Raw genomic sequence first — 24,946 nt, forward strand, 5'->3', positions numbered from 1 at the left:
AAATCTAAGCGTCCATACAATGAAGCATACACGATAAATTTAGAGACTTCATTCTTTATTCATTCTCCCTATGTTCACTATTTACCTCCCAATAGCTCTCTCTCTCTCTCTCTCTCTCTCTCTCTCTCTCTCTTTCTCTCTCTCTCTCAATCTACACTCCACAATTTCTCTATTTAAATACAATGAATCAGGCCACATTCCTCATCCTCAGTCTCCTCGTCATCATCCCCTGCAATATTCTCAAGCTCTTCTTCAGTTTCCTCGCTATGTTCGTAAATGACATGGTTTGGCCACCGCTTCTCACTATCATCGACACTCATGGGAGGCGAAGGAGAGCCTTTCTGTTGTAGCTTTGAAGGTGACATTTCGGGTAGCAGATCGGGCTTGTTACTTTTAGAATTCTTTGCAACACCACCTTTTGCAGGATAGACATCTTCTCGATTATGGCCAGGGTGTTGATTTCTCAAATGAAGGTTCAACTTGTATTTGTGAATGTAGTTTTTCCCACAATCTTCATAAGGACAGACATAAGGGCGATGAGCACCATGAACAGCACGGGCTTTTACAGTTCTTTGGAGCTTATCTGCTGTCACTGAGTGATTTATCATATCCACAGTTGCTGCCTGAAAAAATTACAATTGCATATGAACATCATCAACCGAATAGGATAAGAATTGACTGCATTATTAGGAGGTGCAATAGAAGCTAAATGCAGTAATTAAGAAAAGGGATAAGATTATACGTAATGGAGAAAGGAGGACTAGACTGCAGAGGTAAGCTAAGGAGTTACAGCTGTTAAGGAGAATATGATAATGATAAACTTAGTGGACGAGATAGCCCTTCAACAAAACTGGGTCCGAGTGAAAGAGCAAAGTCATGTAGCTGACCCCAAAAATTGGGACAAAGGTTTGTTGTTGTTTATATGCACACCATCAACCAGATGCTTACATTGTTATGTGCAGAAAATATTACACAAAGAAGACAGTTTCCCAAGCAATATCACGCTTTCTTTCATCAGAAGGTTGCCTGATTTTTAGAAAGTTGATATGAAGAATTCTTGCAAATATTATCAACCTGATCAAAACTCTGAATATGGTGACAACGTCGAGATATATATTTATTTGTCTACATAATAAGATTGATTTTGACTGTATTTCACCAAACATTAACCTTGTATACAAACAATAAGGGCAGGAACTAATGAAACCAAGCCAAGTGTACTAAAAGCCACCAGACATATGAATATCATATAGTAACTAAAACTGGGTTGGTTGTATCAATTCCAATTTAATCCACTCAGAAAAGTGGGTGAATATTTCAGTTATACATGTAGCCTGAACAAGTACGCAAAAAAATATTACAAGAATATAGAATAGAATTTCAAAGTCTAAGACATGCCTGTAGAAATATAATGAATGACAAAAGAGCCAGCAATATAAATGTGGTTGTGACATAATGGCATATGAGTTGGATACAGTAGTATTACCTTTTCATGGCGTCCCTTGATGTGATTTTTCAGCTTATATTCCTGCGTATATCTTTTGCCACAGTCTTGGTAAGGACAAACATGGCAGTGCTCCTGCGAGTGAAGTTTCATGTGCGTCCGCAAGTTAAAAGACAAGTTAAAGGCCTGCATAACATTATATGCCTAAAAAATCAGTTGTATGCACCAACGAAAGACATTCTAGAGTCTAAATAGTATCAGATTCACTGGCAGCAACAGTATCAGTAAGAATACATGTGGTGTGTGTGTCAACAAAAGATTTTCTAGAGTCTAAATAGTATCAGATTTAGTGGCAGCAACGGTATCAGTAAGAATACATTCAGATTTAGAGGCAGCAACAGTATCAGCAGTAAGAATAAGCGTGTGTGGGTGGATGGGTGGGTGTGTGTTGGGGGCAGAGGGGCTGCGTGCGTGAGTGCATGCGTGTGCGTGTGATTTCAGTTGGAGATAATTGGTGTGGGAGTACACATTTCCAAAAATAGAAAATAAAATACCAGTAAGCAAATAGTTGATAAGTAATAGGCATTAACCATTATTATTTAAAAAAATTAAAATCATTTATCGTTATGAAACATCAAATGAATAGCCAACAACATACAAAATAGCGAGTCCAGAAGCAATCTAGAACAAGATAATAGGTTCGACGTAATAAGTTCAACTGTGATATCATAAATATCCATTTTTCAACCCTTCTAAAGAATCATTAGATCAAGCTATGAGAATGCATCATATTAGAATAAAGTACCTAATGAATTCTAATGCAATACTGAGGAAGCCAAGATTATCAATTAAAAAAAATCTTGAATACTTTACAAAGAGCAACATGCACAGTATAAAAAAGAAAAAGCTGCCCGAACTTCTCCCTTCCCCATAATTAATACTTCACTCATTACCGAATATATCTAGAGAAATTTTTCACGCAATAAGAGTGTGCTGCATAAAAGCGATGCCCTGTCTAGCATTATGGTTTGAAGGCGAAAGGAATATATCACTGGGACTCTTGTAAGCCTAGAATCGAGACACTTGAAGCCTTGCTGAGATGAGTTAAAATGATAAAACAAAAACAAGCAGTTCTACTCTAGTTATAAAAAACATGTAGCAAGATCTATATGTCTTAAGAAGATGATTACCCGGCCACAGCCTTCATGAGGACATACATAATCCTTTACTCCAGTATGAACAAGATGATGCCTCTTCAACTTAGAACTGTCTCCAAATTTCTGTAAAATATGAATATGTGAAGATGAGAGATCAATTGATGGAAAGGACACCAAAAAATTAACTTCGATATAACATCAAGCACTTTTATTTGGCATCTACAACTATTGGAAAATGCCCATGCAAAACAATTAGATTATTACAGTTACAACAAAACAAGGAAAAATTTTAAGAACAAATATAGCTTAACAGGTTAAGTTGCACAACAGTCATCCCCCTTTACTCGTTATTTATTCACATTGCCTTGAGTAAGAATGATGATGCTATGTTCAAAAGAAATATAACCAACATAATGCATGAATTACCTTTCCACAGCCAGGATTTTTACCGTGGACATGAGCATGTTTCCTATATTGAGCTTCATTAATGTAAGCTTTGTTGCAACTTTTATATCTGCAGAGGAAGAGAATCTCAGTTGCTGGTTCAGGTTTTGGCTCCTCTGGTTCAGGCTCCTTAAAGCTCTCTTTTAGAGACTTTAATGTATCCTCTGCATACAATACATTGACAATCCAATTGTTAGCCACATAAGATGACACAAGAAAGCTTCAAATAGCAAAAGGTAAAATGTGAAACTGAAGAGAATCTGATCTGAATTTCTTTTAACTCCACAACATTTTCAAGTTTCTCAGGAGAAAACAAAGTTTAGTTTCTTTGAAATCCTCCAGCTAGAAGACATATAACTATCCAGCTTAAAAAGTGAAAATAACTTTAAACATAGTTCCATCTTGTTCTAAGGTAATATATTTATCATTTTTCATGGCCAGACGTTTGAGAGAAATGAATTTCTGAAAATGCTTTGATCCAAATGAAATTCTTGTTTGATATATGGAACTGTATACATCTTCCAAAAATAAATTCAAATTCAGAACTCCTGTTATTTTCTACCAAGTTAGTGTCCCCCCAGTGACTAATATACTACATCTATATAGTGACATATGAGTTTTTCATAGTTCCGGCTTTGCAAAGAATGTTGAATATGCGCCTATAGGGAACTTAAGGTTCCATAGAAAAAGTGGATTCCATGCTAATATTTTTGTCAAAACCAAATTGCAATGCCAAAATTTATGGTTTGTTTTGTGGAAACTTGTTGGGAAAAATTGTTGCCATATTAGTAAAATCCTTTCACAAAGTTCGCGTCGTTCCAAAAGGATTTTATGGGGAAAAAGTGGAAAATACGCCTGTACTCTAACTTCCTGCCCAACTCTCTAGATAATCAAACAAAACAACAAATTTTACAAAGTTTGGGATTTATAAAAAGTTAATTTTACTGGATTCATAAAAAGTTAATTTTATTGGATTTATAAAAAGTTAATTTTAGCAGATTGACCATCCAACCAGTTACACTCTTGAAACAATATTCTCCTTTTCTTTTTGTCTCGATCCTTTCTATTGCAAGAAACAAAAGTCCACTGTACTTTAATTGCCAACATGCGATTTCCCTAACTCTTCCCCTCCCTCCTCATCTATTATTCGCCCACTATATTTTAGTTCGTTTATGATAAAACATTCCACAAATTAATCTGCATAATTAATTTGCTATCTAAGAAGATTACTTGAGATGCAGAAAGTTCTTCAATAGAACAATTCAATTTGAGAGCTTCAACTGTAATACCTTTAACCCACTTTAAGAGAAAAATCCTCTTTCCTGTCGCCGAGATATCTTGCGGAACCCTAAATTGAACCAGCAGAAGAAAAAAAAGGAAAAAAATCAGAACTTCTTCGCAAAATCAATAACCAGAAAGGAAAAAAAAAGCTATTGAAATGAAAGTTCAAAAAAATAATACGAAAAAAAACTCCCAAAACCCATTAGTTACATTCTGTTAGTTCAATCCAGAGTAAAAATAACGGTTAATTTTCTACCTGTCTATTATATCTGTCTTCAACCATCACTTCTAACGGACACGAAACAATGCCCCTTCTAAACTTATTAAAATCCGTATTATGTGCAAAGTTTATTTCAAATATGCAAATTTTGATGGGTTTAGAGAGAGTCATTGCCTTGTCAACATAAAAAGCATAGGTTGAAAGAGTACGATGGAAAGACAGAAAAACTTAATGCCTTACTGCAGTTATTTTATTTAGAACTAGTATTCCAGTGCATGTGAAGCGTGCATGTTATGGAACCCAAGGGAGTGCAAAACTCGAATTGTCAAGGGAACAAACATTTTGTTAGCTTTTCTCATTGTACTTTTCCCTGAGTGTTAAGGCATTTACAAAATTCTTAAAATAGAGCTCACACAAACCGAAAGGGACTTCTTTTAATTAAGAGTACAGATTAAAGGGTTAATTGCGGGATGAATATGCCAACTAAACTGCACTTTCTCAAACTACTTAAACTACTTACAAGAGAGAAAAAGTGTAGGGTCTATTGATGAATCATCATAGAAATGAGAATGCAGTGTGAGAGTAGTCTGAGAGTAATGTAGTTATCACTACTATCATCCAATTGAGCATAGCCACCCTTAATTCTATTGTTGCGGATAGACCCCATGTACTACTGTACAATTACGGATAAACCCCCTGAGTGAATTTTTTTTATTACTCTTTTGCCCTCTGGTCGGTCTATTTGTCAAAAACAATCCTTTTTCTCTGAGGGCAAAGAGTCAAAAAGTTTCGCTGAGGGTCTATGTGCAACAATAGAACTACAAGAGGTTTATCCTCAATTGGCCGATGGTAAGGGGGCCTATCAGCAATTAACCCGTGATTGAATCAACTAACTTTGTTGTGGGGTGTTCTTTCCAAAAGATTTGGGGACCAGCATCTCAAAATCCAAAAATAAAATAAAGTATCATAAAAGCACACCAGTCTTTGACCCATCGAACCGCCGGCCGCTGCTCGCCGACGACAGAGCGCCGCACGAACGGCCTGTGATTAGACTGATCACCCATCAAAGATCGAATCTTTTTCCCTCGATTGTTCTGAAATTAGGATTTTTTTTATTTCCTTCCTCCAGAGAACGCGTTCTTGAAATCCGATGCTTTGCGATAATGGCGTTTGCGTTAAGGAGAGAGTCCTTATATAAAGAAGAAGGAAAGGTCGCCATGATCGGTTCCTAATCCTAGTAGGTCTTGTTTCAATAGTTTGAGCTTCAAAATTTTGGGTTTATACCTTCATCGGGGTTTTGATCACATTAGTCTTTGTTAATTCGATATTAGCTCCCTAAATTTTCATATTTATTTTGGAATGGGGTCATATTTTAAACAAGGAGAAATTTTCAAAATACACCCATTTATAATTTTATTCCCCAAACTCGACTCATTTCAAATTTATTTACAAAAAGCGAACCAGTTTCGGCCACATCAGTAGCTGGCTAAACCTAGGTCTATTTTAAAAAAACTTTTTTTTAATTAGACGGGGTTGGCAACCCCAACTAATTAGACACTAGTTTAATTACATAGATTAGTAGTGGGGGCTGAAACTACAGTTCAAAATAGTCACGGTTGTCAATCTCGACTATTTAGAAGTTTAATTAACCATATTAATAATTAATTAGGGTTGGCAACCCCCAACTAATTAGAAAGAAATCTTTTGACCTAGTTAAAACTGGATCGATTTTTGTCAATATGTTTGAAATAATTCGATTTTGGTGAATAAAGTTATATATGTGTCTGTTTTAAAATTTTCTCATTTAAACAACTTAATAGATCTAATGGTGTAAAATAGAAGATATGAGAATTTTGTTCAAAGTAATTTAATGCATTTGGGAAATTAATAAAATAAATAAATATCCGAGGTCCAATACGGAATAAAAATCCAAAAAAAAAATGAATATTTTAGTCAAGAAAGTTTTTTAAAATAATTTTTACGAGGGAACTTACCCCTTACCCTTTGAATCATGAATATTAAACATAGGCTTTGGATTATTACTCATCGCCAGCTTACAACTCATATGAGTATATATATCTTTGACTTCTATCTTTAGAAACGATATTAACACATCCTCTTGTGTTGTTTTGCATATGTATTAAGATTTTTTTTATACACTTGTATTCTTTATACTCGAGCCAAGATAGCACTTTCAGCTCGGATTATTTTGCAAACTAAAACAAAATCTAACCAAATGATGAATACTAAATTTCACAAATATCTTTTGCATCCATTAGCCGTGTCATACAATTTAAACTTACAAATTATATTGGTATAACTCTGCGTCTAAAAAATGCCTAGAGCTATCAAAGAATTAAGGGGGAAATCAGAATAAAACCGGTACAATATGATACCAATTTTTGGGTTTTTAGATAGAGACCTTCATATCTTCAATAATTCCATATTAGCCTTTAAAATTATTCATAAGTGCTTTACATCCTAAGGTCTTGCATTTTGATCACTTAATGAGGCCAAAATGCTCCTCATTTTATGTGTTTGGGGTTTCAGGAAGAAACACAACTTGATAGGCATCTTAGTCCTCAAGGCACCAATTTGCAAGCACCTTAGAATACGAGGGGTTTAATACGGAATCATTGAAGATTAGAGTAGGAGAAGACTACGGAGAGAAAAAGAGAACAAATGGAAGGTAGCGGAGGAAGTGGAAGTAGAAGGAGAGGGGTGAGGAGCTGGTAGTGGGGATGGATAGATGGAGGCAAATGAGTTCTTTTATTTTGTTATTCATATCATATCATATCATATCATACTTTCTTTAAAAGTACGAGTTCGGAAAATCTTTTTTAGACAAATATACCCCTTTATAGTTTGAACTATCTTATCTATAATCAAATTCTAATTTTCAATGGTAAATATTACCCTTCACTATTTTGAATATTTTATTTATATCTTAATCTATCCTAATCATAATCATATCTTATCCTAATCCTATGTGAACCATGTTTAGCTTAACAATTTAAAAAAACTAATATTAATAAAATATATAAAACATAAAAATGATATTAGTTTGTTAAGATAAAGAAATTACAAGTAGATAACATATTATAATACATGAAGTATTGCAAAAAATCATAAAAAATTTTAAAATTGCAGAAAAGACCCTAAAAAGTTTAAAATTATAAAACTCATCCAAATGTCTCAAAACTTAAAATAAAAAATATGAAATTAAAAAATTAACATCAGTTTGCAAAAAATTTAAATTTTATAATTAACACCTCAATGTCTCAAAAATTATAGAAACCCCCTCAAAAGTTTAAATTACAGACAAGCACATTAAAATTCTAAAATTTTAAAACTTACAAACAACACAGATGAATTCAAGAGATTACCATGATACACCTAAAATTTTTAACATTTAAATTTAAATTTTTTAATTAACACCCTCAATATCTCAAAAATTATAGAAACACCTTCAAAAGTTCAAATTATAAAAAGCCACCCTAAAATTCTAAAATTTGTAAATAAAATAAGATGAATTCAAGATATTACCCTTAGACACCTAAAAAATTAAAATTTACCAAAATTAACCTCAAAATTTTTTAAAAACTCCTTCAAAATTTAAAAATCGTAAAAAAAATCTAAATTTTCAAAATTTTTAACTAGCACACATCAAATTCGTCGATTGGTAGACCGCTAAAATTTAATATTTTTCAAAATTAATCTATAGTTTTAATAATGTTAAAAGACACCCTTAAAATTTTAGAGTTACAAGAAATATACTAACATTTAAAAAATTACCACCAACACATGAAACATAGAATTTACAACTACCAAACTTAAAAGTAAATTTTTTAAAAACTCTTTCAAAATTTTAAAAATTATAAATCACACCCTCAAAGTTCAAAACCACAAAAATGGGCTAAAATTTTAAAACTTGGCAAAGAAAAGTGTAATTGTTTGGTATTTTTCATATATATACAAAAACAATAAGAATTGATTAAAAACATCCGGTTAATGGATAAAATTTTTAAAAATATTATAGATTAAAAATTATCGGCACTATATAAATTAAAGTAATTTCATATAATTTTAGTAATAAGTTGGGGTAGCCAAAATACATTCGTAACATTAATTGATAGATGTTTAAATCCATAGAAATGATAAAACACTATAATATTATACCTTAGCGTTAATTGATTTTAATTTAGAAACTTTAATCTTTGACATTAATAATATTTATAGGGTAAAAGAATACAAGAAATTACATATGGAGAAACTATTAGGATATTTAGAGATAACTTTAAAAGAATTGAGTTATTTCCATTGCAAATGGGAAAGTGATGGAAATAAATCTAAAATTCAGAAAACGTCAATGAATCACTTGAATTGGCATTAACATAAGACATATCTATTAATGAAGCACTGAATGAGTTACATTAAAAAATAATTTAATAACTTTATCCTAATCAAAGAAAAAATCTCCATGGAAGACATAAGAAAAATTAGTAAGTATTCATAAATTCCATACTGTGTTCTTCAAATTAAATATTAATATTATAATCTAAGAGAACTTGGTAATGAATAATATAGGTATTTAGTTTAGATTTTTATGGAAAATAACAGGGATAGAGCAAAGGTAATATTATTAAAATAACAGAAATTCTTATTGGATGCACATCAGAAGAATTCATTTTAGAGGAAAATAAAGAGATAGCTTCTAATTTATTTAAGTAATAAATTAGGAACACAAAGAATTTTATATATATGAAATTAATATTTATTCTCATTGAAATAGAAAAAAAAAATCAAAGTCTATATTTTGAGCAGTTTGTGTTGAACATCATAAGTACATTTGACTTCTTTATAAAGTTAAATGAGATAATAAAAAATTAACGAGCCTAGAAAAGATAATAGCATAAAAATACAAAATTAGCTTGATGTCACAATTGATGTAGATGATGAAGACAATACTCTAGAATTCTCCGAGAAATGATAAATGATAAACCTGAAGAAGGATTAATCTTAACTCAATAAAAAATAAAATAGAAGAAATAAAAACAATATTTTATGAATATTTTATAGAATAGTTTAATTATTTTGAGTGAAATTAGGAATCTTTAGAAGGGAGTTTCATGAAATTTTTTCAATACTTTTATATTCTTATGTGGATGTTTTTATCATATAAAAGTATACTAGAGTTAGTATTAATCTTTAATTTATATTTTTTTATGAAGTCTATCAATGATTAGGAATAAACTTCATATTCTCTTTTGCATCGTTTTAACATACTTTAAATCAATCATTTTACCATATTGGCTTTAAATATTCACCTTCCTTGTATAACACTATTTTAATATTTTTCACTTTGCAATGCTATACTTTCTCAAATAAAGCTTAGTTTCATATCGGTCAAAAATAATATGAAAATTCAAATTATTTTTAAATTATATTTGTTTTTTGTCAATTCAAATATCAACATGAAAATTTAAATTGGGTGTATCCCATTTAAACAAACATAAAAAAATAATCGGGATGTAAGAGTTTAAAGAAAAAAATAAGCACAAACTGCCAAAAATACTCATGGTATTAAATCACGTGCATTGCACGTGTGTAAAAACTAGTATCTTAAAAAAAGGGGATTTTTGCTTGTAAACCCAAAGTTGCACCCTCGTTTGTCTCAAAAACCACTTAGTTCAATATGTTCTCTCATACACCCAAGATACAGGGTTTCTTTATCTTTGAACCTAAAGACTTTTGTGCTTATGTATTTGTTCAAAAAATTAAAAATTCCCCAAAAGCACACATTCCACTCTTTTCTCTATACTAGTTTTTACACACGTGCAATGCACGTGATTTAATATCATGATTAAATATTTTTTGCAGTTTGTGCTCATTTTTTTCTTTAAACTCTTACATCCCAATTATTTTTTTTATGTTTGTTTAAATGGGCTTTAAACTCTTACATCCCAATTATTTTTTTTATGTTTGTTTAAATGGGATACACCCAATTTAAATTTTTATGTTGATATTTGAATTGATAAAAAAAATGGGATACACCCAATTTAAATTTTTATGTTGATATTTGAATTGATAAAAAACAAATATAATTTAAATTTAATTTAAATTTTCATATTATTTTTGACTGATATGAAACTAAGCTTTATTTGAGAAAGTATAGTATTGCAAAGTGAAAAATATTAAAATAGTGTTATACAAGGAAGGTGAATATTTAAAACCAATATGGCAAAATGATTGATTTAAAGTATGTTAAAACGATACAAAAGAGAATATAAAGTTTATTCATAATCATTGATAGACTTCATAAAAAATATAAATTAAAGATTAATGCTAACTCTAGTATACTTTTATATGATAAAAACATCCACATAAGAATATAAAAGTACTAAAAAAAATTCATGAAACTCCCTTCTAAAGATTCCTATTTTCACTCAAAATAATTAAACTATTCTATAAAATATTCAAAAAATATTGTTTTTTATTTCTTCTATTTTATTTTTTATTGAGTTAAAATCAATCATTCTTCAGGTTTATCATTTATCATTTCTCAGGCAATTCTAGAGTATTGTCTTCATCATCTACATCAATTGTGACATCAGGCTAATTTTGTATTTTTTATGCTATTATCTTTCCTGGGCTCGTTAATTTTTTATCATCTCATTTAACTTTATAAAGAAGTCAAATGTACTTATGATGTTCAACACAAACTGCTCAAAATATAGACTTTGATTTTTTTCTATTTCAATGAGAATAATACTTATGATGTTCAACATAAACTGCTCAAAATATAGACTTTGATTTTTTTTCTATTTCAATGAGAATAAATATTAATTTCATATATATAAAATTCTTTGTGTTCCTAATTTATTACTTAAATAAATTAGAAGCTATCTATTTCTTTTACTCTAAAATGAATTCTTCTGATGTGCATCCAATAAGAATTTCTGTTATTTCAATAATATTACCTTTGCTCTATCCCTGACATTTTCCATAAAGATCTAAACTAAATACCTGCATTATTCATTACCAATTTCTCTTAGATTATAATATTAATATTTAATTTGAAGAACACAGTATGGAATTTATGAATACTTACTAATTTTTCTTATGTCTTCCATGGAGATTTTTTCTTTGATTAGGATAAAGTTAATAAATTATTTTTTAATGTAACTCATTCAGTGCTTCATTAATAGATATGTCTTATGTTAATACCAATTCAAGTGATTCATTAACGTTTTCTGAATTTTAGATTTATTTCCATCACTTTCCCATTTGCAATGGAAATAACTCAATTCTTTTAAAGTTATCCCTAAATATTCTAATAGTTTCTCCATATGTGATTCCTTGTATTCTTATACCCTATAAATATTATTAACGTCAAAGATTAAAGTTTATAAATTAAAATCAATTAATGCTAAGGTATAATATATAGTGATTTATCATTTCTATGGATTTAAACATCTATCAATTAATGTTACGAATGTATTTTGGCTACCCCAACTTATTATTAAAATTATATGAAATTAATTTAATTTATATAGTGCTGATAAATTTTTAATCTATAATATTTTTAAAAATTTTATCCATTAACCAGATGTTTTTAATCAATTCTTATTGTTTTTGTTTACCAGTATCAACTTAGACTATTCTTAGATGCTGAAAATGGATAGTAAATCCCTAAATTAGAAATTTTAATATATATATATATGAAAAATACCAAACAATTACACTTTTCTTTGCCAAGTTTTAAAATTTTAGCCCATTTTTGTGGTTTTGAATTTGAGGGTGTGATTTGTAATTTTTAAAATTTTGAAAGATTTTTTTAAAAAAATTACTTTTAAGTTTGGTAGTTGTAAATTCTATGTTTCATGTGTTGGTGGTAATTTTTTAAATGTTAGTATATTTCTTGTAACTCTAAAATTTTGAGGGTGTCTTTTGCAATTATTAAAACTATAGATTAATTTTGAAAAATATTAAATTTTAGCGGTCTACCAATCGACAAATTTGATGTGTGCTAGTTAAAAATTTTAAAAATTTAGAGTTTTTTTTTACAATTTTTAAATTTTGAAGGAGTTTTTAAAAATTTCGATGTTAATTTCGGTAAATTTTAATTTTTTAGGTGTCTAAGGGTAATATCTTGAATTCATCTTATGTTATTTATAAATTTTAGAATTTTAGGGTGGTTTTTTATAATTTGAACTTTTGAAGGTGTTTCTATAATTTTTGAGATATTAAGGGTGTTAATTAAAAAAATTAAATTTAAATATCAAAAATTTTAGGTGTATCATGGTAATCTCTTGAATTCATCTGTGTTGTTTGTAAGTTTTTAAAATTTAAAATTTTAATGTGCTTGTCTGTAATTTAAACTTTTGAGGGTGTTTCTATAATTTTTGAGACATTGAGGTGTTAACTGTAAATTTTAAATTCTTTACAAACTGATGTTAATTTTTTAATTTTATATTTTTTATTTTAAGTTTTGAGACATTGGGATGATTTTTATAATTTTGAACTTTTTAGGGTCTTTTCTGCAATTTTAAAACTTTTTATGGTTTTTTTGCAATACTTCATGTATTATAATATGTTATCTACTTGTAATTTTTTTATCTTAGCAAACTAATATCATTTTTATGTTTTATATATTTTATTAATATTAGTTTTTTTAAATTGTTAAGCTAAACATGGTTCATATAGGATTAGGATAAGATATGATTATGATTAGGATAGATTAAGATATAAATAAATATTCAAAATAGTGAAGGGTAATATTGACCATTGAAAATTAGAATTTGATTATAGATAAGGTAGTTCAAACTATAAAGGGGTATATTTGTCTAAAAAAGATTTTCCGAACTCGTACTTTTAAAGAGAGTATGAATAACAAAATAAAAAAACTCATTTGCCTCCATCTATCCACCCCCACTACCAGCTCCTCACCCCTCTCCTTCTACTTCCACTTCCTCTGCTACCTTCCATTTGTTCTCTTTTTCTCTCCGTAGTCTTCTCCTACTCCTTCATTCCCTCGTTCTCTACCCTTCTTACTCCTTCATGCCTCACTTCCATGTCCTCTCTCTCTCTACGGCAAATTTGTTGATCTTTACAAGCGTATGAACCACATTGATCCAAATTAATTTTAACATCTTTAGAATAATTTTGAAGTGTTGATAGAGTGCTTAACTGCTTATGATCATCTATGCATCATAGTTAGGGGGTGCATTCGGTCTGGATGCGGCTCGGATTACCATATCCATACTCGCTTACCCATCTCGGATACGGATACGGATATACATCGGCAAGAAAAAAGCATAACCATATCCGCTAAAATCGGATACGGCTACGGATATATAAGCGGATATGCACGCGGATAAAAAACGGATATGAGAAAACTAGATAGTATTGAGAAAAAAATAGTTCATGTGATACAAAAGAGTTCGTTAATATGTTCATTGTAATGAAAAGTTAAGATTGGACACCTTGATCCTCAAAAATAACCACAAATCCATAATCTAAGAATCGAAACTATCGTAAGAGTATGGCTAATATGTATTCGGATATTCCGAATACGGATAAGGATATTTCACTACAAAACCATATCCGTAATCATATCCTATTGGTTATAGATTTGAGTAACCATATTCGTATTCGTTAGGATATGATTACGGATATTTTCTCGGATACAGACACGGTGTAGCACGCTTAATCATAGTACAATCAAGTACACAACAAGTAATAACATAGATTGAACCCAATAATCTATACGTCACCCTTTTTTGTGATGAGCCCATATCTTCCACCAGCTGGAACGGCAAGAAGAACCATCTTGAAGAGTCGACTCCCTTGGGAGTTAGAAAGATCAGCCTTAAATGCTCATAATGAGTGATATTTGCTCATAGATATTGAGTGCCATAAGAGAGAGTATCACTGTATCAGGTCATTGATGCAGTGTCCACGAGAAATAACAGAAAAACTATGGATTTTGGGTGCATGAGAGCGTACAGAACTAGGTGGGTTATCAGGTAAATGGGGATCAAACCTTGGGTTTAGAAACAAAAACCCTTTAAAAATCTTTTTTTTGGGGGGGTTAAAGTAGCAAGTAAGTACAGGTCCTTGTCACTGATCAAACGTTCGAAGCTGATCTGTAAAGAAAGGGAAAACAAAGTTACAGGTCACACAGAGTGCTTCCAACTAATCTCCCTAACACCTGATTAATTACATCCATAATCATTAATAAATCATTTAATTATATATAATGCCCCAGTATTAATGGGCATATCTAGCCCTTGAATCATGAGTGTTACAAAAACACACTCCTAATCTCAGTATTTGTAAAGCTCTTTCTCAACTAATCAACTTTACAAAAAAATGACCCTCAAAGCAATTAACCACTAACTTTGATAAGCTAACTTATAATCACAATATAAAAATTATCAACAAAATAGCTATATTTTTAACATCAAGCTGATGATTTGTTGATTTCAGGTGTACTTTCTTTAAAAAATTGATGATTTGAGGGGCATTTTTGCAAATACTAAAATGTGGGAAGTATGTTTGCAAACATCCATAATTTAAGGGATATATACACGCAAGTAGCTAACTCTCGTTCAAAAATCCTCAATCTCATCTCCCAAATTCCCCCAAAACCCCAAAAACCCTAGCTCCGTAAATCCCGCCGACCAAGCTCGCCTGCCCCCCCAAAACCCTAACCCTAATCCCAAGAACACAAAAACCCAACCCTAAAACTCGACCCTTTTCCCTATCTTCATGACCCCCATCAGCATCAGCCATGCAAAAGCTCTTTCGCGCCACCGCCGCAAGTCCTGGCTCCGTCCTCTCAACTTCGTCTTGGCTTAAATGCAACAAAAAGCCCCACTCTTTTCGAAACCCTTATTTCTCGTTCTCAATGCCTGCCGCGTTCCATCTCAGCGCTCCAGTCCCTCACGTTCACTACTCCGCAGTCTCTGGACATCGCGCCCGCCGCCCCGGTCACTTGCCAGTGTGGCGAGGGTTCAGGCAGGCCGGGGGCTCGAGGAGTCATGATAAGGGCGAATCTTGAATGAGTTTGATGATACGGGGAAGAAGAGTAAAGATGATGAGGAGTGAAGTGAAGGCGAGATTGACGCGGGTTTGAGTGACAAGAAGCAGAGCAGCAGTAGCAGTAGCAGTGGCAGTAGCAGCAGAGCTGTCTATAGGAGGGAGGAGGGGGCGGTGGTGGCGAGTGCTGGTCTTTTGACGATACCGGGGGTTGGGCCGAGGAATCTGAGGAAATTGGTGGATAAGGGTTTCGAGGAGGTTGCACAGCTCAAACAGCTGTATAGGGATAAGGTATATGATTTTCTTGCTTTGTAGATGTTACGTTATTAACAATTATATTATGTGCTTGTTTGTTGAATTTTAAGTATTCAGTGTGTAAAAAGTGATTATACTGGTTTTGTGTGCACTTGGAATGATGATGTTGCATCAGAGAATATGTCAAAACGTACCGAATGTAAGGACAATGTTCCATATTACCTTCAAATATGCAATTTGGGGTTTTCTCGTCCCAAGGCATTTTCTCATGATTTAGCACGTGAATAGGGTTGGTTTTTGCCTTTTTTGGTGGTACTAATGGATCAGGTTCACCTAAGGGTAATGGATGCTTGAGTTTTGCCTGGGGCTTTGTGAATATGTTGCCCGGACCCTAATTGAGATCTATGTGGTTGAATTTCGGGGATTTCATTTGGACAGATGCTGGGTTTCTGTTTACTTTCAGGTTGTTTTGAGTTTTGCTCTTGTGACAGGAACAAAGCTACAATGTTTGGTGGTTTAATGAGATACCTGAAACTCATTTGCTCTTCCAGTGTAAAGTCTCTCAGGCTTATTTTTGTAGGGCTTTGAAGTTATTAAAGTGTATGGCTGTTGTAATATTGTAGATAACTTTTATGATATCTTTCTAGTGATGTGTCTTCATTAGAACTTGGATATGATTCCTAGTAGTTTATGTGAAAACAAAAAGCACAAAATAACTCGGTAGTTGGTACCTTCTAGGGTTTTAAGAACGGTTAACCTATAGTGCTCGAAATTTACCGCATAAGTTGTTATCGATTCCTGATTATATTTCTTAGACTTGTGGTGATAGGGATTTAAATTTTAGTCACTGGTTGTTTTACACTATATTCCTTATTTATTGCACTGCTTCCTTTTGACCATAGAGAAGATTTTACAGCTGAACGACAAGGGTATTTTAACTTGGTTTTAACCTGGTAGGGTGGATTTTATTCCTTACTGTATCATTTAAAGTTGATGGTTAAGTTGACTACTACTGTAGCCCAAGTGATGTACATTTTAGCTTCTTGCTTCTTATGTTTTGTGTTAGTGGGAGAGGTCTATTTTTATCTAAAATGAAATGCCTTCTCATTGATGCCAGATGGTAGTTTAAAAATGTAAGATAATTTGAATGCAGTGCTTTGGTTGATGTTGGCAGAGTATGTTTGAGTGATGTGATGGGTCTAATATGTTAATAACTATTGTTTCCTCTGCCTATGATTTCAGTTTTTTGGAAAGGCAAGTCAGAAGATGGTTGAGTTCTTAAGGAGCTCAGTAGGAATTGTTCATAAAAACCATGCTGAAAGTATAACCTCCTTCATAAAAGAGAGTGTGGATGAAGAGTTAAAAGATGAAGATAGTGGCTCCGAGCTGAAGCTTAATCCAAAGAAAAGGCTCACATTTTGTGTCGAGGGAAATATTAGTGTTGGAAAGACCACTTTCCTGCAGCGAATTGCTAATGAAACATTGGAGTTGCGTGATCTTGTGGAAATAGTGCCTGAACCTATTGGAAAATGGCAAGATATTGGTCCTGATCACTTCAATATACTAGATGCTTTCTATGCTGAACCAGAAAGATATGCCTACACCTTCCAGAATTATGTGTTTGTAACCAGGGTCATGCAGGAACGAGAATCTTCTGCTGGAATCAAACCCCTCAGGCTCATGGAAAGAAGTGTTTTTAGTGATAGAATGGTATGCATTTGCAATTTGATATATTTTTAAGTGGATATGATATTATTTTTATCCTCTAATTTGGTATTTTTCTTCTCGATTCTGAAAGCGGATTTTTACATGTTAGGTCTTTGTGCGAGCTGTTCATGAAGCTAAGTGGATGAATGAGATGGAAATTAGCATCTATGATTCTTGGTTTGATCCTGTTGTGTCGACCTTGCCAGGTCTTATTCCTGATGGTTTCATTTATCTAAGAGCTAGCCCAGACACATGTCACAAGAGAATGATGATGCGTAAAAGGGCGGAAGAAGGTGGCGTGTCCCTAGATTATTTGAGAGGTCTGCATGAAAAACACGAGAGCTGGTTACTCCCATTTCAAAGTGGAAATCATGGTGTACTGTCATTCAGTCAGTTGCCAATGCATATGGATTGCTCACTGCATCCTGATATCGCAGATCGTGTATTTTACTTAGAGGGAAATGATTTGCATTCAAGTATACAGAAGGTAATTTTCCTAATTTACCTTTTCTGTTGCAAGCTTTATACTGTTGCTTGACCAATGCTCAAGTTATTTTCATGGTATTAGGTTCCTGCTCTGGTGTTGGATTGCGAACCGAATATTGATTTCAGCAAAGATATTGAAGCTAAGAGGGAGTAAGCTTCCATAACCCTGGAACTGTTTCTATGTTTGCATGAGGCTTTTGTTTTTAATTTTTCCTCATTATTTTATATGACTAAGGTCCATTGAATGGTGTCTTTTCATTGTCATAATATGTAGTTCATTAGTTAATTACTTAATGACCCTTATCAGTATTCTATGAAATGGCCATGGCAACCCAGTTCCAGTGTTGTTTCTCCATTTGGTCTGTCCTGTTCAAAACCCTGTTCGTGGACTGTACCTCGTGGGTGCTATATGTATTTTGGTATCCTTTCATCGTGACCAGGTTAAGTGATGGATATCATGTATAGCTGGTCCTGGACTCCAGGTAGATGTAGACACTACTGGGAACAAGATTGATATGTGCAAAACTAGATAATCGTAATAAGTGTGAAGTACTCTTAGAAATGTAGTGCAAGTGACTCAGGTGCCTTGTATGAGGATTCTTATGAATATTAACTGCGGCTTAAAAAGATTGTCAGTTGCAGCAGGTTGCATGAGGATACTAGTCGTCGTATCAGAGGATCTAGAATTAAAAACTGCTTAGGTGAAGCGATCAAGCATAAAGTATTCAGTCAAAATTACATACAAAGATATGTAGAGACAAAAGCCTCACATGGGCCGGGATCAGATTTGGGCATTTATTTTGTGAAATTGCAGTATCTTGCTATGTTGACTCTTAACGTTATGACTTACGAGCCAATTTCCTATCTTCTAGTTTGACATTATTCTTATATCAGTAATAGCTTTCCCTAGAAAGAACAGAGAAAATTAGATATAAGAGGTGATAGACTCGTAATTGACCTATCTATAAATAAAAATGTGTTCGTTCTTGATGTGATTTGACAAGTCCATTGATTATTCTCGCTGATTATCATTCATGTTTTGGTGCATTGCTTGTTCTGTGCATGCTTTAGATTCCCTATCTTTAGTTATTGGAATTTTAGATGTGATGATGTTATTGAAAGGGACGGGCTGAGTGGCAACCGGAAATTTTGAAAGCAAATAAAGTGGGTCGGCTCACCTCAATTAATTTCACCGAAAGAAGAAAGCAGGGCCGAATTTCTGACTGAGGAAAGATTTTGGTGGCCGAAAGTTTTGAAAAGGAAAAAGATGGTGGCGGGCCCACCACGGCCCCACCGCTAATAATATTTTATTAGTGCATAGTATTTTTCCAAATACTATAAATAGACCCATAACTCTTCAGAAAAAATCATGCCAAAAACTTCTCTTATAGAAGAGTGAGAAAATTGAAAGTAATTTTCAGAGTGAAATTTTGGTTGAGTATGTGTGATAGTGCTTGTAAATTTTCTCCCCTTAGTGAAAGATCTGTAGCAGTCCGTGGACGTAGACAATTTTGTGTCGAACCACGTTAAATTTGCGTCTTATTATTTCGTATTTTTTCGCTTTCTCGTAAATCTAGTTATAAGGGAATTTGCGTAATTTCTCAACAACTGGTATCAGAGCTCTGGTTGTGATTTCTGTCAATTTTATGCAAGGTCACTATTCACGTGAATAGTAAATTTCGTGAATAGTGATACTTTACCGGCGGTATCGATTTGTCGGCAGTGGTGTCTTAATACACGATGGTTCGCGAAAACAGTCAGAAACGATCTAGAGGGTGTCAGATTCGAGTGGGAGCGATGGTTGCAGACGAATGGAATGTGAAAATTGAGAAGTTCGATGATGCGGACTTCGGCTTTTGAAAGATGCAGATCGAAGATTATTTGTACCAAAAGAAGCTGTATCAACCTCTCTCAGGAAGTAAGCCAGATGATATGAAGGATGAATAGTGGACTCTTATCGACAGACAAGCCCTTGGAGTTATCCGATTGACGTTATCCCGCAACGTTGCTTTCAACATAGCAAAGAAAAAACCACTCAACGAGAAGCCATTTGCCAAAAACAAAGTTCACTTGATGAGGCGGTTGTTCAATTTGCGGATGACAGAAGGCGCATCGGTAGCTTAACATCTCAATGAACTCAATACAGTCACAATCCAGTTGAGTTCAGTTGGAATTGAGTTTGAGTAAGAAGTACGAGTATTGATACTTTTGTCTTCTCTACCAGAAAGTTGGAATGTTACGTGATCTGGTTCTTAGTGAAGAAATTCGACGGAGAAAATCGGGTGAAGCATCAACCTTTTCAGCTTTACACACGGAGTCTAGGGGGAGAACTTCAGAAAAAAGTTCAAATCACAGCAGATCAAAATCTAGAATGAACAAATCTAGATCGGGAAAGAAAGATTCCAACTGCTATAATTGTGTCAATAAGGGTTATTTCAAGAGGGAGTGTCGGACATTGAAAAAAATACTGGCGCACTGGAGTTTGCCAACGTGACCAAGGAAGGAGGTGATGTTATGATTCTAAACGTCAACAGTCCGATTGAATCATGGATTCTTGATTCAGGGGCATCCTTCCATGCCACCCCATTCCGAGAAATTATGGAGAACTACGTCAGCAGTGATTTCGGAAAGGTACATCTAGCAGATAAAACCTTGAAGATTGCTGGCAAGGGAGACATCTGATTAAAATTGTCAAATCAGACCACATGGAAGCTGCAAGGAGTGAGATATATTCTTGGTCTTAAAAGGAATTTGATCTCTGTGGGACAGCTTGATGAAGAGGGTTACTGTACAACCTTCTCAGGTCATGAATGAAAGATTACCAAAGGAGCACTCGTCATTGCTCGAGGTAAGAAAACTGGTACTCTCTATGTAACGTCTAACTTAGAGAATATCATTGTAGTAACAGATGCAGATGAAAAATCAAACCTATGACATTAAAGGCTTGATCATATGAGCAAGAAAGGGATGAAGATACTTCTGTCAAAAGGGAAGCTGCTGGATCTGAAGAATGTAGATGTCGGCTTATGTGAAGATTGCATCTTTGACAAACAGAAGAAAGTCCATTTTCTCTCACTCTTCTATAAGAGAAGTTATTTCGGGGATGATTTTTTCTGAAGAGTTATAAGTCTATTTATAGTGTTTGGGAAAATACTAGTAATAAAATATTATTAGTGGTGGGGTTCGCTACCACATTTTTTTTTAAAAACTTTCGGCCACCGAAATCTTTCCTCAGTCAAAAATTCGGTCCTGCTTTTTTTCGGTGAAATTAATTGAGGTGGGCCTGCCAATTTTATTTGCTTTCAAAATTTCCGGCTATCACTCAACCCATCCCTTTCAACAATCTCCCACTTGAAGACTTATTTTAATATGTCTTTACATCTTGATCTATACAGCAACTCTTCCTCGAGCTTGATACTATTACAGGTAAACTGAAGCTGAACACAGCTTCAGTTTGTCAGTAGTCACCGTCTTTGTCAGCATGTCTGTCGGATTTTGAGCTTTATTGATCTCTTTAAGTTTTAAAAATCCATCTTCCAAAAGTGACCGGATAAAATGATACTGCATATGTATGTGCTTCGTTCTGGAATAAAAAGACGGATTCTTCGCCAGATGAATTGCACTTTGACTGTCACAATATAAGACATTGTCTTGTTTCTTGCCTAATTCATCCAAGAAACTTTGAAGTCAAACCATTTCCTTGCTAGCTTCTGTGATAACGACATATTCTGCTTCAGTTGTGAAGAGAGTAACTATCTTCTGCAGTTGAGAAACCTAACTTACTGCAATACCTCCTAGAGTATAGACATACCCTATATTGCTCCTTCTGATGTCAACATTTCCTGCTAAATCAGCATCCATAACCTGTTAGTATTATATCTCCACCTTTGAAACAAAGTGCTTTACCTGTGGTGCCCCGTAGATATCTGAGGATCCATTTGACTGTTTCCCAGTGTACATTGCTTAGATTATTCATGTACCTGCTAACAACTCCTACTGTTTGAGCAATACCTAGCCTTGTACAAACCATGACATACATTAGATTTTCAATTGCTGAGGCGTACGGGACCTTCGCCATTCTGCAACAGCACATGGACGTAGACAATTTTGTACCGAACTACGTTAAATTTCCTGGTCTTATTATTCCGCATTTATTTCGCTTTCTCGTAAATCTGGTTATAGGGGAATTTGCGTAATTTCCCAACAGTACTAGAGCATATGGGCTAAACAAAGGTTATATATAGTTCCAGACTTTGAAGAGAGCTATTTATGTGTATTGTTAGAATGTTTCATGTGTAGGGCTCTACATCAAAGTTTGGTCGTATTAGTAATATATGTATGAATGACTGCTTTGCTACGTTCTGATGGTTATCAATTTTATTCAGGTATGCCCGACAAGTTGCAGAATTCTTCGAGTTTGTTAAAAGAAAGAAAGAGGATGCGCCTTCAAAGACTGGCTCTAGTGAGAACGGAAACCAGAAAATAGTGCTACCTCATGAGGGCGGTTTCTGGGTTCCTAGCGGAACGCAGTTCCCCAAGTCAGCCTTGGAATCTCTCGACTTCAGGAGAGCCATGTCTTTCTCATCTGGGTAGTTTTCTTTATCTTTGGTTGTAGATAAATCCAACAATTTTTTCTGGACAATAAAATCTGTACTTTTTGCATGAATTATATAAAAAATATATAATTGTGAAACTTATCCAGTATTGGTTCGCGTAACAGATTGTAGGCTTTCTCCATAATCATGGATGCGGAGAATTTGAAGTGCACACAAATCTTTTTTCGTGAATGTATCATCACTGGGCAATCGGATTGAGGTGCATCTATCTCTATGTACTTGATCATGTACACACATCATCAACGCCATAAGAAGCAAGTTTCAGCTGAAGGCAGCTACTGCAAACTTTTGTACATTAATACGTTAGTAGTAATCTGTAGGGTTTAGTTTGGTTGGACCTCTTGCTGGGCCTTGTGTTTGTTTTTGTCGGCCTGCTGGTGGGGATCTTGAAACTGTACCCGTGCTTGTAATTAATCTACTTGATGTATCGTAGTTTACCTGCTCTGGAAAATTATTGCAGTAAATTTTATCTGAATTGTGGGGGTTTGTAAAATTTATCTGCTTATCACTTTTTAGTGCAGTAATTCCAGTACACATATAGGTCACTCAAGATGATAGAACTGAAGGATGTTTGAGAACTCGACAAAAGGAGTTGTATACTTACCGTTAAGTTGATGAAGTCATTGACAGACTTATGTTTTTTATTACTCTGCTGGTACAAATACAGCTTAGTTGTATATAATACAGAAATTTGTTGGGGACAGTCCGCTGTGTTGGCACTTTCTATAGCAAATCTCTGACTTCGTATAAATGTTATGCACAGTTGCACGCACATAAGCATTGTTGCATATAGGCGCCGATAGTGATCGGCTGTTACTCTCATGTTGACATTTCCTGTTTCCTAGTATTTTCAGTGGAATCTTGCATGTTACTGCCATTATGTCAAACACAGTCTTAGTTTTGCAAAATCAAATAAATGTAATTTAATAAACCCTGATGTTATTATTAAATATACAGTTTGGCAATTGAGCCTACAAGATAACACATATCAAGCATTCATGTATAATCAGGTGCATATGATACACTATCCCTCTAACATCCGTCCGGATATCCAAACACTTGTATAAATATCATCATATATCCATGCTCTCTCTATGCGATCCACAATATCCCACAATTTTCCACTTGGGCTCCATCAGAATACAGAGGAAATATCATTTCCCATTTGGCTCTCGCGATTAGCGCACTGATAATAGCTGATAGGGACATTAAGGCTCTCGTTGATCAGTACCGCTTTGATAACCCTTTCCTTCAGAGAGTCCATGCTTTCACGAAGACATCAAGCTTCATCTTTCTAACAGATGTTCCGTAAAAGCTTCTGCCGATTCCTTCACGTAGTGATTATCCTTTGACTAATAAACACAAGCAGGATGGACCTGTTGAGTAGCCTTTCTGCACGAAGCACAAAGTCTAAGGATCAACCTTCAGTTGCGCACAAGAGTACTCAAATACCCTCTGATTTCTCACAAATCAAACAATCTGCAAGTCTCGATCATCCTCAGATTCCCAAATCAAATGATGGAGAGCAAAGAACATCCATATTAAGCTGTTCATTTATTTTTTCAGAGTGGCATGGAACTGTCACACTAGACTTGTGTTTCAAGAGTTTAGTAGCTTGTTCCTCAACAGCATCAAGATCGATACTCTGATAAAAATCATCATCACATAGTAAATCAGCACCAACATCACTATTCCCAGGCTGCTGCCGCTGTTGCTGTAGTACTTCCCTTGAGTGTTCTAATTCAATAAATTGCTCCAGTGGGGATTTAGCTGCAGAGGAACCGTTATTCTGAAAGCTTAACTTTCTTTTTCTGCTTTCCAATTTGGCTGAATACCCTTTAATGGGGTTTTCACATACTATAGTTCTTTCAAGTTCCACCTGGTGGGTTACATGTTGATTGCCACGAGACTCATCTGCAGAATGTAAGCCAGTTTGGTGAGTTGGGAGATGATTACATACTTTTTCTGATGAACAGCTTTCAGTTCCAGTTCTTGATGAAAAAGATTCATAAGGTGTAGCCAATGAGTTTTGAAGACAATTTGCTGGTGACTGAGTGAGCAGGGAGCGCCTGGATAAAATTAAGTAGTAAGCCTTCATAAATCAAATTAGATGCAGTCAAACCAGTTGTCTAAAGTTTAAACATCACCTAAGAAAGGATTGCCTCAAGATTCTAATTAATAAGCAAATGGAAATATATTTACTTCGACAAAGATGTTAAATTATTATATTTTGCCTGAAAACAGTAACCTGACTTTACCAAGAAAAAAAATCATAATTAGAAACTTCGAAGTG

At 33.8% G+C, this 24,946-nt stretch overlaps 3 protein-coding genes across 4 annotated transcripts in view; 1 reads left to right on the plus strand and 2 right to left on the minus strand.

Moving 5' to 3' along the window:
• Positions 1-5,686, minus strand: LOC109829417 (uncharacterized zinc finger protein At4g06634-like). Its single transcript, XM_020396543.1, has 6 exons — positions 5,525-5,686; positions 4,335-4,393; positions 3,028-3,209; positions 2,635-2,724; positions 1,487-1,630; positions 1-623 (listed from the first exon to the last, which is right to left on the minus strand). Exons 1-6 carry the CDS (start codon positions 5,608-5,610, stop codon positions 174-176), a joined length of 1,011 nt encoding a protein of 336 aa, XP_020252132.1. The 5' UTR covers positions 5,611-5,686; the 3' UTR covers positions 1-173.
• Positions 15,529-23,146, plus strand: LOC109830321 (deoxyguanosine kinase, mitochondrial-like). Of its 2 annotated transcripts, XM_020397560.1 has the most exons (6): positions 15,529-15,880; positions 17,087-17,554; positions 17,661-18,038; positions 18,120-18,187; positions 22,423-22,626; positions 22,758-23,146. In XM_020397560.1, exons 2-6 carry the CDS (start codon positions 17,111-17,113, stop codon positions 22,762-22,764), a joined length of 1,101 nt encoding a protein of 366 aa, XP_020253149.1. In that variant the 5' UTR covers positions 15,529-15,880; positions 17,087-17,110; the 3' UTR covers positions 22,765-23,146. The 2 variants fall into 2 exon arrangements, with proteins under 2 accessions (XP_020253149.1, XP_020253150.1); XM_020397561.1 differs by lacking the exon at positions 22,758-23,146 and having other exon boundaries at positions 15,663-15,880; positions 22,423-22,630.
• Positions 23,567-24,946, minus strand: part of LOC109830850 — a gene marked incomplete at its 5' end in the record, with an annotated part of 32,923 nt that continues 31,543 nt past the window's right edge. Inside the window, one exon of the mRNA XM_020398211.1 lies at positions 23,567-24,722. Coding sequence (XP_020253800.1) covers positions 24,152-24,722 — 571 coding nt within the window. The remainder of the gene's footprint in view (positions 24,723-24,946) is intronic.

This window comes from Asparagus officinalis, chromosome 2 (genome assembly GCF_001876935.1).
Source record: "Asparagus officinalis chromosome 2, Aspof.V1, whole genome shotgun sequence".
Lineage (NCBI taxonomy): Eukaryota > Viridiplantae > Streptophyta > Magnoliopsida > Asparagales > Asparagaceae > Asparagus > Asparagus officinalis.

Coding starts and splice junctions, on each gene's coding strand:
- LOC109830321 (XM_020397560.1), top strand. CDS start 17,111: ATGGTTGAGTTCTTAAGGAGCTCAGTAGGAATTGTTCATAAAAACCAT. Junction 18,039..18,119: donor TGCATTCAAGTATACAGAAG/GTAATTTTCCTA, acceptor TCATGGTATTAG/GTTCCTGCTCTGGTGTTGGA. Junction 18,188..22,422: donor GATATTGAAGCTAAGAGGGA/GTAAGCTTCCAT, acceptor AATTTTATTCAG/GTATGCCCGACAAGTTGCAG.
- LOC109829417 (XM_020396543.1), bottom strand. CDS start 5,610: ATGGGTGATCAGTCTAATCACAGGCCGTTCGTGCGGCGCTCTGTCGTC. Junction 4,394..5,524: donor GTTCGATGGGTCAAAGACTG/GTGTGCTTTTAT, acceptor GGTTCAATTTAG/GGTTCCGCAAGATATCTCGG. Junction 624..1,486: donor TCAAGGGACGCCATGAAAAG/GTAATACTACTG, acceptor TAATTTTTTCAG/GCAGCAACTGTGGATATGAT.